The sequence below is a fragment of the Larus michahellis genome, chromosome Z, assembly GCF_964199755.1.
Source record: "Larus michahellis chromosome Z, bLarMic1.1, whole genome shotgun sequence".
Classification (NCBI taxonomy): domain Eukaryota; kingdom Metazoa; phylum Chordata; class Aves; order Charadriiformes; family Laridae; genus Larus; species Larus michahellis.
In genome coordinates, this window is record NC_133930.1 from 77643224 (window position 1) to 77659211 (window position 15988).

At 45.8% G+C, this 15988-nt stretch overlaps 1 protein-coding gene and 1 long non-coding RNA gene across 2 annotated transcripts in view; one reads left to right on the forward strand and one right to left on the reverse strand.

Annotated features, from left to right (window-relative positions):
- Nucleotides 1-12908, forward strand: part of LOC141736135 (uncharacterized) — a 27060-nt gene extending 14152 nt beyond the window's left edge. The window contains exons 3-6 of the long non-coding RNA XR_012584903.1: nt 9012-9147; nt 9797-9996; nt 10624-10742; nt 10858-12908. This is a non-coding gene — a long non-coding RNA (uncharacterized LOC141736135). The remainder of the gene's footprint in view (nt 1-9011; nt 9148-9796; nt 9997-10623; nt 10743-10857) is intronic.
- On the reverse strand, nt 474-14498 carry PGAP4 (post-GPI attachment to proteins GalNAc transferase 4). Its single transcript, XM_074569880.1, has 2 exons — nt 14346-14498; nt 474-3742 (listed from the first exon to the last, which is right to left on the reverse strand). Exon 2 carries the CDS (start codon nt 3622-3624, stop codon nt 2437-2439), a length of 1188 nt encoding a protein of 395 aa, XP_074425981.1. The 5' UTR covers nt 3625-3742; nt 14346-14498; the 3' UTR covers nt 474-2436.
- Nucleotides 14499-15988: the final 1490 nt, after the last annotated feature.

Consider the following 15988-nt stretch of genomic DNA (forward strand, 5'->3'; position numbering starts at 1 on the left):
GTTGGGTTCAAGCTGTAGGCCCTCTGAGTGTTGTTTGGTGTCCCGGTCAACTTCCCTCACTCCTTATGGCCTGAAAATTGTCTTCTAGTTTAGAAGGGATGCTGCAAATTCATGTTTTTAATTTTCAGCTACGAAGCTCACTGAAATTATTGACTTCCCCCGGACTTCTGGGATGACAAATAAAGTACTACTGAGCAAACAAGAAAAATAACTTTAGAGACAAACAGATAAATCATCTCCCACAGCAAAACATTTATTAACTGCATATCGTTAGCTGATTTCTTTTCTAAGGTTTCTTTCTACCTTTTCCTTTCTTCTTCCTTTCCCTGTCCCATTTACTGTACCTTGCTGTGAGATTTCCTTTGCAAGAATGAGTATGAATGGACCCTCCATTGTCCTGGATTTGTATAGTACGAAGATAGAAAAAGAGTGAAGAGAAAGCACACCGCACGGAAACATTCACAGCTGAAGATGCATAAACAAACAAGCTGTATTTCCTCACACACGCAGGCACTTAGTGGAATAAATATACAATGACACTCAAATCCTGCCATCTTAACCATATCATAGTAAAGCCTGAGAATAGGTTTGCCCCGCTGCCACAGTGCGACCACTCTGGTATCTTTGGGATTTTCAGCAGCTGGGAATAAACGGGTTCTGCCTGTGCAATTTTTCCTTTGTCCTCTGACAGGAGAGGTGTTTTGCCTTCAGAGTGATGTGAGATCCACAAGCAGTTTTTACTCACATCTGATTTTCAAAGGTGTTACAGAAGTATTCCAGCTGATTACTAAGAGCGCAAAGCACTGCGCTGTGTTGTGAAGCCATTTCTAATTGTCTAACTTGCATTAGGCATGTGTGTTGTGTAATTGATACCGTCACCCGCTGGCAACCAGAGGTTTGGAACTTTTCTTTGGTTTCCTTTCTCAGGAGTTTTATGTCTTTCACATCCACAGCCAGACTTGTTAAGAGCTTAAGGCATAAATCACTTGGGAGAGACAATTATAGCTCTTCCTTCACCCAAACCAAAAACCTAAATCCCCACTGACCAAAACTCGACACAGATACTGTACTTAGTTCATTCCAAAGCTAGGAATATGGTTTCAAATACAGTTCAACCAAACTCCACGTCTAAGTGAATTTGATTTAAAGCCCACTAAAGTCCAGGTGGGCTTTTCATTAGACATAAACATTTTGGTGCCCGTTTTGATTCTGTATGTGATCTCTGTCATCCGCATGGTTTTATATTTAACTGCGCCCACAGCTGTGGTACAAAGTTCCTCTCCCAAATGCTTAACCACCAGAGCACATTTAGTTAGTGGGTCAGTATCAAAGCGGCCCCTTGATGCGTTGTGCTGTTGTTGCTTGTGTCTATGAACAGCTAGCTGTTTCCCATGGATATTTTGCCTGCTGCCAGGAGCAGTGAACGAACCACTCAGGCTGAGCTGTGAACCACAGCTCCAAAATGAAACAAGGATCCCGCACAATAGCAGCACCTGATCTAATTTTTCTGTTGCCTCTGTGCTGATAGGAAGTCAAGATAAATTCATGTTGCATGTCTAAGTCCAGTCTGCAATTGATAGGGCCTCTTTTAACGACCTGGATCCACTACAAGTGACGATAACAACCAACGCAGTAGTCATCCTATATTGTTTATAATGGCTATAATTTAGCAATGAAAACATGCATTTGTGAGCTGTCTGTGTCACATCTGGTATTCTGTTAATGGCTGTTACTCTGTTTTCTTATTCCTACCTTCAGAGGTGACCTTTAACAAAGCAGCAGAGGCTTTAAGAGCCTCTGTTCCAAGAAAAGGGAATGGGAAGGGTGGAGATGCAGCTAGGATTTGTAGGGGGAGACAGTAACAAATAGAGGCTTTGTAAAATTTGAGGAACCTAGGCGAAATTTGTGGGAATGTTCACATAAACCACTGTTGCTTTTGAAAGATCTGCTCAAAACCACAACTTCGAAACAGAGGTCAGAGATCAGATCTTATTAAGAATGGGAAAGTAAGGGGTTTTCTCCTCAGTAGCTTAATTTTGAAACATTCAGTTTGTCCAACATTTCTGTTGCCCTAAGGTAAGGATTTCTGTAAGCAATGTAAAGCAGAGCAGGCAGTATAGCTGTTTATTTTGGTGTGAGTGCTTTGTCCCTAAGAATGATTAAGGAGAGTGGATAATCCACAACCCTCAACTGGAATCCTCCAGTCCTCCATTGCAATTGGTGCATGGTGATTAGTTCCAAGTACATATTAAATAAGGTCTGCATGAACATAAATTTATTTTTTAAGAAACTTTTTTTCTTTTTAAGAGAGTTACTCTTTTTCCACCTGGAGGCACAGGATAACCAGTGTGAGCAGCACAACATCTGAGTTTGCACACTGTCTCTCTGCCCAGAGGCAAATTCTGTGGGCTTTGAGTCTGGAAAGGCATGAACAGATCACAGCAGCTTCGGGTTGTCGTTTAGCCGAAGGCTGGAATACATTCCCACATGCCGGACTAGGTTGGGTTCCACCACGTAGGCATTCTCCCCCTTAGTGCGCAGCAGCGAGTAGAGGGCAATATCCTTAGCAAAACCCTGACGGCAGTGCAGCCCCTTCAGGTAACCTAAGGCACGGCGGGCAGAAGGAGCGGAGAAAAGCATGGCAGGCGTGCAGCACTCAGTGACCGGCATGATATTATATAGGGTGGGGGCCAGCCGGCGCAGCTCCAGTATGTAATGCCGTCCCACCAGCTCTGACAAAGCCATACTGTACAAAGCAAAGAACAAGACAATGGGCCAGCTGAGGCTGGGGCGCCCAGTCGCCCAGGAGTACACACAGTTCAGCACGGGCCCCAGAAACATGCCTAGACCTAGCCACTCGACGATTCTCATGGGTTCGGGGTTGAAGTAGCGCTGAAGCCTCTCGGGATGGTAAAGCTTGAAGTAGAGTGCATCTCTGAGGTATGGTTTGGATAACCGGGCCAACAGGAGGTGCTGCAAGACAGCAAATATCTCCTCCTCTGGCACAGCATCATCTTCCACTATGAGGATGTATTCTGGGTTGTATGCCAACAGTGACTGCTCAAGGCAGAAGACATAGTCCTGCTTCTCCTTCTCAAACTGGTTCACTCTGGGGTCAGGGTTCTCCCCAGTTCTATCACGACTGACCATAGGAAAGAAGCTGCTCAGCAGCTTGACATCCTGATGGCTACTGGGATCTGACTCCACATTACAGAGGAGGATACGGTGGCTCCAGCAGCGTGCACCACATTTCTGGAGAAGGCGGTGGAAACGGGAGGCCACTTGCAAGACATAGTGGAAATCACTCCGCCTCTGCACAGTGATAATGGTGACCAGCAGCAAGGGCTGGAAGGCATCACTGCCAGCGGCCTCGGAGGCGTTTGGTACCTGCAGCTGCTCAAAGTAATGGAGGGCAGCCTGGCCCTCCTGCTGGTTCTGCTCCAGGAATTCCTGGCTCATGGGGTTCAGGTGCCAATGCCGCAAATAGAAGTAAGAGTGGAGGAGCCGGTGGCAAATCAAAGGTGCGAGCACACCGAACGTCACCACAGTCAGCGTGAGGAGATGGACAAAAGGACTGGACCAACGGCACCACCTCCCATAGAGCTGCCAGGCTTGGTGTAACATGGCTCCTGCAGAAGGAGGGCACCCGTGCTCTATTCATGCCCTCATTCCTTCACTTGTGATGTATCCTCCCTGGATTGCAAGGGGCAGTGGCTGCCAAACGTGCACAATTTGCCCAAGCCTAGAGAAGAAGAAAAAAGACAATTAAGACCGTGATTTGAGAAAATGGAAAGCTGAGGGCTAGTCACCAAGTAAGCCAAAATAAAAGCCCCCTGAGGAGTCCCTCAGGTGGGGGCATCACAGAATTGTCATGGGAGGTTGAAGAAAGATGAGCTAAAGTTAGTTTCCAGCAAAGTGCCCCTAAGACCTTTTCTTCATGTAGGATCTCTGATCTGGCTTAGCTAGATAGGACTTTGTTGTATTTGTTACTGTGCACGTGTGCACATTGTTACAGGCAACGTGGATATGGGATGTGTGGAAATCTGTCTCTGTTGAAGGCGGAGAACTTAGATCTGGTCGCAGCGACACAGTAAGACTTGGGCCATAGCCAAGAATCAGAGCCAAGTCTCTTCTATCTTAGCCTAGCAAATATTTGAGAGACAAACTTTTACCTCTGTGGAATGACACGTGCTTCCCTTCTGTTGCTCACATGCTTCCAACCCCACGCTTTTTCACTTTACTCCCCATAGTGTGAAGCCAGATAACAAAGATACCAAATTTACTTCACCAAAGCCACGTGTACGCTAAGTGTAATATGTGTGTCTATCAGTTGTCTCCTCCTCTCTAGACCCTGTAAAATACACAGTCACGGCAAAATTAACAAGTTGCAATTGAGCCATTGACTCATATTTGTTATTTAAAAGTTTTTAATTTAAAATTATATGCCTTTAATTTAAAACTGTAACATTTATTTATATATATATACATTTTTATACACACACACACATACTTTAAGCAAACATCCACCTTCACAAAAATTAGATTTTGCCATGTTTGGCTTTTCTGTTCTGCTTCTCTGGGCTGCCATGAACGCCTAACAGCCTGGCTGCTGGAAGCTTACACAAAATCAAGGCAATTAGTCTTTTCAGATGAATTCTGCTGTGCCAGAAATTTCCCTTTTTAATCTGCTGTCTGACTCTTCCTTATACTTTCCATTCCCTCTCCTTATGAACTGAGTTATTTGTACCCCCACAGCTGATTGACTGTGCCCCATTCAATGGAGAGTTTCTCCCATTTTTAACCTTCTCCTTCATCAAGTTCTGATCACCAAATGGTGCTCCCAGGACAAAATGTTACCCTTTTTCCTTCTCTGCACTGTTGTTTGAAGCAGCCTGAGCAATCATGTGTGGATGGAAAGAAATCAGGGCTGTGGCTTTTCTTCTCTGTCTCAGAAGAATGGATCATCTACAAGAAATGACTCAGAGGACACTAAGCAGGGTCTAATCCTGGGACTACTTCAAAACTGACCTAATTACCGTAGTCACAGATTTGCTGTATTTACCATTAAGAGAACCGCTTCCTATTTCCATGTGGGAATCTGACAATCTTGTGTGAAAGGTCTTTTACTAACATTAATGGAAAATATATAAGAGTTATTCCAAACACTAGTTAGAGACCAAGCACTTCATGCTGTGAAATCTCAAACCATCCTTGGATAGACTGTGGCATCAGTGTTGTGCTATCTTATGATTCACAAAAACACGAGGCTTCAAAGATTTAGTGTAATTAATTTACACGATGCACGACAATCTGCAGGGTCTTCCCACTCTTTTTTTCTTTTCTTTGTGATTACACAATCCTGTTTCACAGAGACTGCATGGTATTGCAACAGTGGACCTCATAAAGACCTTAAAGGTGACGGCTACATTTCAGCCAGCAGATTCAAGCCATGATGATTGAGGACATGAAGACCTGAAATCCATCAGATGCAAAGACCTGGCATGTAAATTCACTTAATCATACAAAATCCTGGGCTTTCCTTTTTCTTATTTCCTGCTAATCAGTCACAAACATTAAGGGAACACACAAATGCAGAGTCATATTCTACAACTCACACTGGCATACTTTTGGTCTTCCTCTTAATGCCAGCAGCATTGTTGGCACTGTCACTGAGTCAGCCTCCAGGCTTGAAAGTGAGGACCACAGTGGGAAAAGGAGATGAAGAAACGCTAGACGGTACTTTAGTTCTCACGGAGTAAAGAAACTTATTTTCCATCTGCCAGCTACGCTGGAGATCTGAGCTACAAAAACTACGAGCCTGCAGTGAGCTCCGTAGCTCTTGGGATGCACACTCCGGCACTTGGGTCACAACAACCGCATGCAGCGCTACAGGATTGGGGCAGAATGGCTTGAAAGCAGCTCGACAGAAAAGGACTTGGGAGTGTTGGTTGACTGCCGGCTGAATATGAGCCAGCAGTGTGCCCAGGTGGCCAAGAAGGCCAACAGCATCCTAGCCTGTATCAGGAATAGTGTGGTGAGCCGGACTAGGGAAGTGATCATCCCCCTGTACTCGGCACTGGTGAGGCCCCACCTCGAGTACTGCGTTCAGTTTTGGGCCCCTCGCTACAAGAGGGACACTGAGGTGTTGGAGCGTGTCCAGAGAAGGGCTACAAAGCTGGTGAGGGGCCTGGAGGACAAACCTTATGAGGAACGACTGAGGGAGCTGGGGTTGTTTAGCCTGGAGAAGAGGAGGCTGAGGGGAGACCTCATCACCCTCTACAACTACCTGAAAGGAGGTTGTAGAGAGATGGGGGCTGACCTCTTCTCCCTGGTGACAAGTGATAGGACGAGGGGAAACGGGTTCAAGTTACGTCAGGGGAGGTTTAGATTAGATATTAGGAGACATTTTTTCACTGAAAGGGTTATTAAACATTGGAATAGGCTGCCCAGGGAGGTGGTGGATTCACCCTCTCTGGAGGTGTTTAAAAAAAGGGTAGATGGGGCACTGAGGGACACGGTTTAGAAGTGGCTCTTGTCAGGGTAGGCTAAAGGTTGGACTCGATGATCTTAAAGGTCCCTTCCAACCTCAACAATTCTATGATTCTATGATTCTATTAATAATTCCCACTCAAGGAAGAGGCCTCCTCCCTCATATTGTCTTCTACTGAAAAGGGGGAAATGAGCGTCGCGTTTTCCCTGCAGCAGCAGGAACAGCTGCCGGGTGGCCCGATGGGTTGTGGGGGCTGCATCCTCCCGAGAGGCATCAAAGGCAAGCCGGCCCGAGGCCTCACCCTTCTGCAGCCCGTGCTGTTCGAGGGTCGGGCTCACCTCGCAGGCCCTGCCCCGCTCCCCGCGGCGGCCTGACCGGCTGTGGGCCCGCGGCCCGCCCCGCGGCCCCGCCTGCGGGGAGAGTTGTGCTGGGGCTCCACCTACAGGCCGCGGTGGGGTGGTGCAGGAAAGCGCCACCCTCTCGGGAGGATGCAGCTGCACCCGGCAGGACTTCGTGCCGCCGAGCAGCTAACTCTGAAACAGCACAGCGGACCGTAAGCCAGCCGCGCAGGTCCCCGTGTCATCTTCACAAGCCTTTCTGACTTACCCTGGCTTCACCTCCTCCTCAGGAACACAACTCAAGGTCTTACACCTCGTACTCTGGTCTCGCAACTCAGAGCACCTCAAGGAAAACAACCATCAAAGAGGCACTTCTGCTTCTCTCCAGATCTTCCTCTGCTGCCTGGGCTGTTAGTACTCACATTAACAACCACGCTCTTTATCAGTTTATTTGCAGAGGAAAAGTCAGCTTTCATTGAGTAGTGGAAGAACCACAGAGGCTAAAAATGGTCAGCAACTTACTAAAGTGGGTCAAATACTCTAGTTCACGCCAAAAACAAGCTGAAGGATCTAGACAAGAGGGGAGACACTGACCCCCTCCCCATTCTTTGGCTGTTAACACTGGGAACCTGAAAATTCCAAATCTAAATAGAAATGTATTGCTTCTACAGAGGCAAAGTTTGATTTTATCTGAATCCAGAGTTTCTGGTCAGACTGTTTTCTAGTTATTAGGGTGGTTCTGATTTTATAGAAGCTATTCTCTTTTCAGAAGCTGTTGGTATGGTCACTTTCATTTTTTTCCCCTTTTAGGAGGGGAAAAAAAAATGTTGTTTGTTCTTCTTTAGGCATTTAAGTGGCATTTCTGATAGAAAAATAAAGTTTGAGGAGAAAAGCAAGAATCAGAATTGGATTTTATAGTGCTTTAAAAAGCCCTGTATGAATCCTGAATAGTAACAACATTGCATCCATGTAAATACTTGCAAGTGGAGGCCACTTTCATATATGTTCTGTGTAGAACTGAGCCATTGTTTAAACGTGTTTAGAAGCTATGGTGATATAAAGCTATATATTCAGCTTGTTTCTTTACTTAGATCCTCATGATGAAGATTCCTTCCTGTCCTGGTTTGAGGTAAAACAGAACCAATTTTCTGTTCAGTAATTTTACTTCTTAGCTTAGCCTCTTCTAACTCTCTGAAATTAACAGCATGTTGTGCAGAAACTGTTTGTTCTCAGAGTTTATAGTTCTTAATGTTTATAGTTCATGCCAAGGAATGGTATTACTCTATTATACCTATTGCCATAACAACCAGGGTCAGCTAATTTCATTATTTGCCCCGTTGGAGGGTCGGAAGGGGAAAAGCGTAGAGGGGTCCCACCTGCGGGGAGGAGCGGACAGGACAGGGGACCCAAAACTGACCAACAGGGTAGTCCATCCCATCTGCCTCCTGCTCAGTATACAAACCGAGGGAGCAAAGGGTCAGCTCTCTTCCTTCAATGGCTGACGTCCGAGGAGGACCCTGTCTGTTCATCTGCCTTTGATCCCGATCCGTGGGTTCCTGACTCGTCTGTGGAATCCGGTTCCCACCCGTCGCTAAGTGCAGTCTGGGACTTCCCCAGACATTATATATATATATATATATATATATATAGACATTATATATATATATCAGACATTATATATATATATAATGGGTTTATATGGGTATATATGTATATATAATGGGTTTTTCCCAGACATTATATATATATATATCAAGCTCCCAAGCTTGATATGGTTTTGTATATATTGTATTTATTTCATTATTTCCTTTGTATTTTATTATTAATATTTCATTAGTTTAGTTTCTTCTAAACTTGTAAAATCTCTTTATCTCTCCTTCTCCTCTCCTTGGAGCAAGAGGTGGTGGAGAGCATCTGTCATCTCATCATTCACCAATTTGTCCAAAACTACAACACTTCAAGAAAAACCTGGTTCACCTGGTTCAAAATCTACATTCCCATGTTCATTAGTCCTCTAATTACCTGTCTGAATTATACTGTTCAGGAAAAGGTTACCTCTGCTCACACTAAGGAAGAGTACAAAAATTAGTAACGCCCTCTTTGGGGTGCAGAATACTGTCTGCTGTGCTACTGCTTTAAACAAGAAAGTTGGTTTTATCTCTGCTCCAAACTCCTCTCCACAGAGTTATCCTTGGGGGTTGGCATTCCTGGAACAAAACTTCCTACGCTTCAAAGCTGTGAAATTTGAGGAGGCTCCTAGGTAGCTAATGTACGAGAGGGCATCTCTGTCTTCTATTGCCTACTCTGTGTGCCAAAGCTGTAAGTATTCCTTTATTATTACAATATTAAATGATTCCTTTTTGCCTAGCTACATTTGTTTTCAGTGTCAATGGGAAAAGCCATTCCTTTCCTAACATACAAACAGCTGGATGAAGTCAGGTGGTCAGAAGCCATAGTCATCTCTGTGAGAAACAAAGGTAGTCTCTCAGAAGACATCACAGAAAGGCCAGCTGTTACAGTCTCCAGCTCAGCCACAGCAGTGGTAGTAGTAACGGTGTTCACACAAGTTGTAGTTTTGACTTATTTGTTGATTCTGTAGTGGCATCCCAAGTTGAAACCTTTGTGCAAAAAACACTTCTATGCCCCAACCTAACATTGTGTGGACAAGCTGCAACCTCAGGACCAAGCTCCTCTATTAATTAATCCTCTCTGGCAGAGACAAGAGCTTTGTCTTGGCTGTGATATTGTTAGCGCACCAGCAAACACTCCTGCTTGAATCTGAGGAAACCGATGGAAGCTTCACAAAGTCGCAAAGACCCATATAGATCTCCTTCTGTTTCATGTATGCATGCTGACAGCTGACCGTCGTGTACAGCTTCCAAAACCTGAGGTGCCTACCATGAGCTGATACATATTACAGGACGAGATGGCCAGCTTTTCTCATCTGCAATTCCTCGTTTTCTGACAGCTTTTAGTAGGTCAGGTGCCAGATAATATTTCTGCAACGTGTTCAGGATCACCGTGAGAACAGCGCTGCCTGGTAGAAGCCAAGCATTCACAGATCTGGCCGTTACACTTAGATGCCAAAGTGGGATTTGGGCTCCCTAGAAAATACAAACTATCTTGGCAAAGGCTGTGCCTCTAAAAACATTCAGCAGAATCTTAATGGTAAGTGCTCTGCAGTTGTTCTTTCGTTATTTTACTAGCAGGTACCAAATATCTCTCTTCCCTCTTTTACTTCAAGCACTGCTTAAAGCAGTTGTCATTATGTTGTTTCTAGACAATGAATGTCAAATTAGCCAGGCTGTTTCATTTAACTTTCACCTAATATGCTTCCTGCTATGGCAAAGACCAGGGCTGCCGGTGATGCACATGATCGCTCAGTTCTCCTGAGACTTTACTTTTCGTTTCGTATGGTCTATGTACTAAATGGCATAACAATGCTACAGTCTAATGGGTTAATGATGGCTTGAAGCGCAAGAGAAGTGGCTAGGGAGGGAGAGAGCATTCGGACTTGGCCCTTTGCAGGACTTATGTGGTGTAAGAAATAGAAATCAATGGCACAGACATCTGTTTTGATCTGCCATTCCTCAGAGCCTGTCAATGAACGTAAAAACTTCTTCTGTCCAACCAGATGGAATTTAAGCACTATTAGAAACACGAAAATGCACAGATATGCAGGGAGTTACCCCTGTGCAGTTAGGAAACCCCAGAAACTGCAGAATTGCATCCTGAATGTAAATTTACTGATAGGCTGGCCTGCTTTTCTCATTTAACTGTAGTTAACTTTTACAGGTTGTTCATAAATCCTTAGAAATCCAGGGACCACAGTTTGAAAGCTACTGAACTAACAGGCAAGGTACATGGATGTGGCAGCTGGAAGATACTTTCTCCATTTCCCTTGAACCGAGAAGGTAAAACTATGCCACAGTGAAACAAGCTGTGAATTGAATGTATATTAAGTTATGTCCCCAACTTCTGTCTTGCTTCTCATGTGTATTAATTTTCCTCTGTCACATACATCTGAAGAGAGCCCACTCTCAACACCTGCTGACGTTCACCTGGCTGCCTCCCTGCTATGCAGTGTCACGGGAAAGCAAAGTTCTTACCCGATGCTATCGAGCAGTAAGGTCAGTACACAGAGCAAGTGCAAGTGGAAAGCAGCCTGGAAAAGAGAGTTCTGCAATAACAGATTAAGACAGAGACTTAAGGCAAGGAGTTTTGTGAGGAGCTGTCTTTTAGAAGATGACACCAAAGGTTTGCGTGGCTTCATGTGCTAAAATTAATTATGCAATCTGTATCTGTCTGAATGTACATTTTCTTTTGTGCCAGAGGTAAAAAAAAAAGGATAGAGAATTTGATAATGATCTGTATAAAAACTGCTGCATACTTTCCAGAGATCTGCCTGGAGCCCTCCAAAATCTTAAACGTGGATTTTGGTTTAAGGTCACTTGTGCTTTAGTATAAAATTTTCATCCCTATTTGTTAAAAAAAGAAAAAACATATTAGACGAAGCTGCTGCTACTAATGGCACTAGCTATTACCTTTTGCTGTCAGCTCTTGGAATCTCAGAGCTAAATGTGCATTGACTCATCAGAGGTGCTATAGATAATTGGTATTTTACCTCCTCGTGTCACAGACTTTTGCTAAAATAAGACCAAGGCCCCTGCATACAAGATACTGTACACAAATACAGCAAGATGCAATTTCTACCTTAGTGGATCTTCAGTTTAAGAATATAAAAGATAGGAGGGAATCTCTTATTCCCAGACACGTAACAAATCAGCCTGGTTTTGTTATCATGAACAACTAGTATTTTATAGTTTAACCACACCAGTAATCCACACAGGTAAAATATCTGGAATAATATTGAAAAAAAGGCCACTAAATGTGGTATGCTGAAGTAATAGCAACTCTTTGCAAATTAAAGCAATCTGACAGACAAGGCTGAAGAAGAATCGGTCTTGCAGAAGTCTATCAGGAGCTATTCCGGAGCAGCAGAAGTGAGGTATTCCAGTGCAGCTCTTGCAGAATAGCTCCTTATACCTAGCTCTTCTGTTCAATTTTTATATGTCATTGTACCCTCGGGGCTTGCTAGGAAACCAGCCATTTCACAGTCTCTGAAAGAGAAATGTGCAGATTAAATTAGCTCCCGAGTACCTGTGATTTGGGTAGGTGTGACGGGTGCACCCGCTCTGAGTGAGTGAGCAGCACTTTGGGTCAGGCACCACCGACCCATCAGCCCTGCTGGGCAAACCATGAGAACTGTGCTAGGCCATGTCTTCTCAGGAACCGAGGAGTCTATGCCACGTCTTATCAGGAACCGGAGTCTATGCCACATCTTATCAGGAGCTAAGAGTTACGTCCTGAGCCGGGACTAGACAGAACTACAACTGCTGCAGCTGCACACCTGCAGGTACACCAAAGCGGGGGCTGAGTACAAGTCAGTCACTTTACACTACAGATATCCGTAGCCCCCCTGAGCCCGCTGAGCTCTGAAAGGCAGTGGGCTGCACAGTGGTGATCTCCCCTTGAGCAGGGGGTTGCCCCTCGGGGTCGAGAGACCCCCTTACCTGGCATTTGGTGTCTATAACAACATAAACGACACTTTACAGGAGGGCTAAAAGTATGTTGTATGCTAACATCTATATATCCAGCTATAGCTTAAGTATTAGAAGTGTAGTAAGTAGCAGAGAGTTTGACCACCATCATAATTTAAATCATTGTTGAAATCATCAATTAGATCATTGTTCAAGTACCATTTCAACTTACTGATCAATTATTGTTAAATCATTGTTAAATCACTGTTTAATTATCAATTATTGCTTAATCATGGTTTGATTATCATTTAATTATCATTCAATCATTGATTTATTATAATTTGATCATCATTTAACCATTAATAAAACCTTAATAATTAACCTGCGACAGTAGGGCTGGGGGTGTGGGTATATGAATGAGGGCAAAGGGAAAGAAAAGAAAACAGATGCGGTGATGGCTGCTAAATGCAGAAGATGTTGCAGCTTTACTGTTGTTCATTTATGAATGTAAAGAATAAAATACAGTAATAAGGAAACAGGATATTATTTTTGTGAACAAAGGCCTTTGCTGGTAAGGTTTTAAGTTTCCAGCTGGGATAGCTCTGCGTAAGAACAAAACCATAAAACCGTACCAGGTGACAACCAGAGTATTCTGGTTCTAACCTCTGTTTGAAAGAAAAAAATGTCTAGTCATATTGATAAGCAGCATTCCTCTTTGAAGAGACACTGCCTACTAATGTTAAACAGCACCGCTGACCTTTTCTCTGTCTTCACTTGTGTCCGAGGAATACACAAGGCTTCCTTCCCTCCAACCCCCCACCTATGAAACAGACCATTTATCCTGCACAGAAAGGGACGGTAATGGGATGCCCTGGTTATGGGGAACACTGGGGATCTGTTTGAGCCCCAAGGGAAGAAAATGGGATAAAAACAGTAGCTGAAAAATAGTCTTTTGTATAATTAGTATTACCCTTGTTGGACAGACAAGAAAGCAGCAGGCTCCACATGTGCAGGAGGGTATTTCTCCTGGGTTTTGTGCTTGCAGATGCTTGCTGAACCTGGTGTGCCTTTATGGCAGCCCATTGGTTGTAGATAAAATGATTTTCTCAGCAACTGTATGAGAGCAAGCCAGCCTATGAACCTGTAGTGTGCAGCGGTATAGAGTTTCATCTTTTGCTGCACCATCTGCTGATTTGCAGCTGCAAATTTCCTCGCTATAATTTTCAATGTCCGCGACTTCAGCCCTTGGGTTTCTTAGGTGCTCCTCCGTCCCTTTGGGAGAGCTGCCAGGTAGCACAAGGTGACCCTTAAAGCACTGGGATTAATAGCAGTTACCTTAGTGATGATGGTCAAAGAGAAGAGGGTGTTAGATAAAAAAAGCTGATCCCCCCCTCCGCTCTCTGCTCTCCTTACAAAACAGCAGATGGTATTTCAGCGTCCCCAGTCCTCAAGCCCCTTACCTGGACTTCTGACCAGAGAAACACTGGCCATGCTTTTACCTTGGCCGAGGGCTCCTTTGGGTGGCACCAGCCACAGGGCGGAAGCCAGATGGGTTTTTTTTTCTTGTTTCCTTAAGAGTTTCATTCACCTTCCCTAACGGATGGACTGTTTCTTTAGGCCCCGCCAGGCTCCGGCCACCCTCTCCTCTGCTTGTCACCGCGTACAGTCACATCCTCAGAGCGAGCACAAAACATTTCCTCGTTGCCCGGAGGCTCTCCGCTTACCCCCTCCCTCACCTACAGGAGCCGAGCCCCGGGAACCGTGTCCTCCTCCGCTGCCCGTCACCCGGTAACTCCGCGCCTCCCCTCGCCCGCCTCCCCCGCGGACCACAAACACGCCCCGACACCCTGCGCTCGGGCGGTCCCCAAAGCCACGCCGGGCGAGGACGGCCCCCTCTCCCCGCGGGAGAAGAAAGAACCGCCCCCCGCCTCCCTCCCTCCCCCACCGGGACGGCCCGAACCGCGCCGGGAGATTTACCCTTTCCCGCAGGGCAGCCTCGCCCCGCGCCTCGGGAGGGGTCCCGCAGCCTCCGCGGCCGGGAGGGCAGGGGGCGTCCATGCAGGTCCGCTGTCTGCCTTATCGTGACACTCCGCTTGTTGCTCACTTCTCTCCCGCAAATTTTTCTCCTCCCTCTCGGGCGGTGAGGGTGGGATTAAAGGCACCAAAGCCAAACATGTGACTCCGCCGGCGGAAAGATGCTCGGAAGGAGGGGAAGGGGAGCGGGCGAGAGTGAGAAAGCGAAAACCAGAGAGGGGGGAGCTGCGTGAAAGCAGGTTAAGAAGAGAAAGGCGAATTGCCGGCGCCCCAGAAGGGCTCCCGGGGCAGAGGCCGCGCCGCAGCCCGGCTCCCCTGTATCCCCGGCTCCCCTGTATCCCCGGCTCCCCGTTCCGGCTCCGTGGTCCCCGAACGCTGCCCGGGCAGCGCTGCGGGGCCCCGCGGTCCCCTAGGGCTGCACAAACCTCCCCCAAACCCCCCCCTTCCGCCAAAGGCAGGATTTCCAATGCACTCCAGGCACGGCTCAGGTGTATCTACCCGCTCCTACGGCCACGCCTTTGCGGCACTGCCCCGTCCTGCTCCTGCTGCGCGGCTCCCATCCCTCCCCCGCCGGCAGCCCTCCTGGGCTCCAGCCCTGTGCCTGCTGTCCAGATCTGGGTGCCTTCCTTGGGGGAGAAAAAGATCACACACACACACACCCCCCGCCGCTCAAGTGGAAAGTCAGTGCTCCATAATTACCAGCAGACTGTCATTACTGAATTACCACCAGACCAGTCCGTGCTTCAGAATTACCATGCATTATGTGCATGTCAACCCTGACATGTAGAAATGCTTAGCTTTCGCTGTATTAATCTGTAATGAATTCATTACAGATGTCTTCACTGAGGTGAAGAGGCTCATCCGCTATGCCAAAATTTGTATCAGGCTGTTCAGGATCCAAAAATCACACCGAACTCACGCAAGGGTGTGTCTGACCTGCTCATTTCCCCTCCCCCTTTTGTCTGTGTTCCATTTCCCTGTTCTACACACATACCTTCTGTCCCTGTCACCATAATACTTACTTACACAAATTGTTTCTAACTACAGTTGCCTGAAATATTCCTCAAAGAAAGTTTTCTGTCTTTCATTGTAAGGAATTGTAAGAACTCCTTAGTTTTGTGCCTGCAGCTCCAGAAAAAGTGAATGCATATATTTAAGCTGAACTATTTTCAGGCTCTGGCCTCTCTTACTTCTAGGAAAAATCTGGGAAAAAAAAAAAGGAAGAAAATAAAGAAAAAAAACCCTTATGCTGTTTCAGTAATACACTACATTCTGCCAAAGCCCAGCTAGAATTTTGCTAGAGCCCAGTCCTGTGATTCGAAGCTTCTAGCATGATGCATGTTTTTGTTTTTTAACGTCAGTTTATATTATTCCCTCTAATAAGCATCACGAACAAAGGAACTCAGTTATGCATGCCTGTGATTCTTCTTACAACTGGCAAGAGCTATCCTCACCTAAGACTACTTATTGTGGATCCACAATGTGGATGAAGGGGCAAAAGCCAGAGGAACAGTAACGCTATTAATACAGCCAAGCACCACATAGTAGTGACTTCTCTCCTAGGATAAGGTGAGACACGCTGGAAG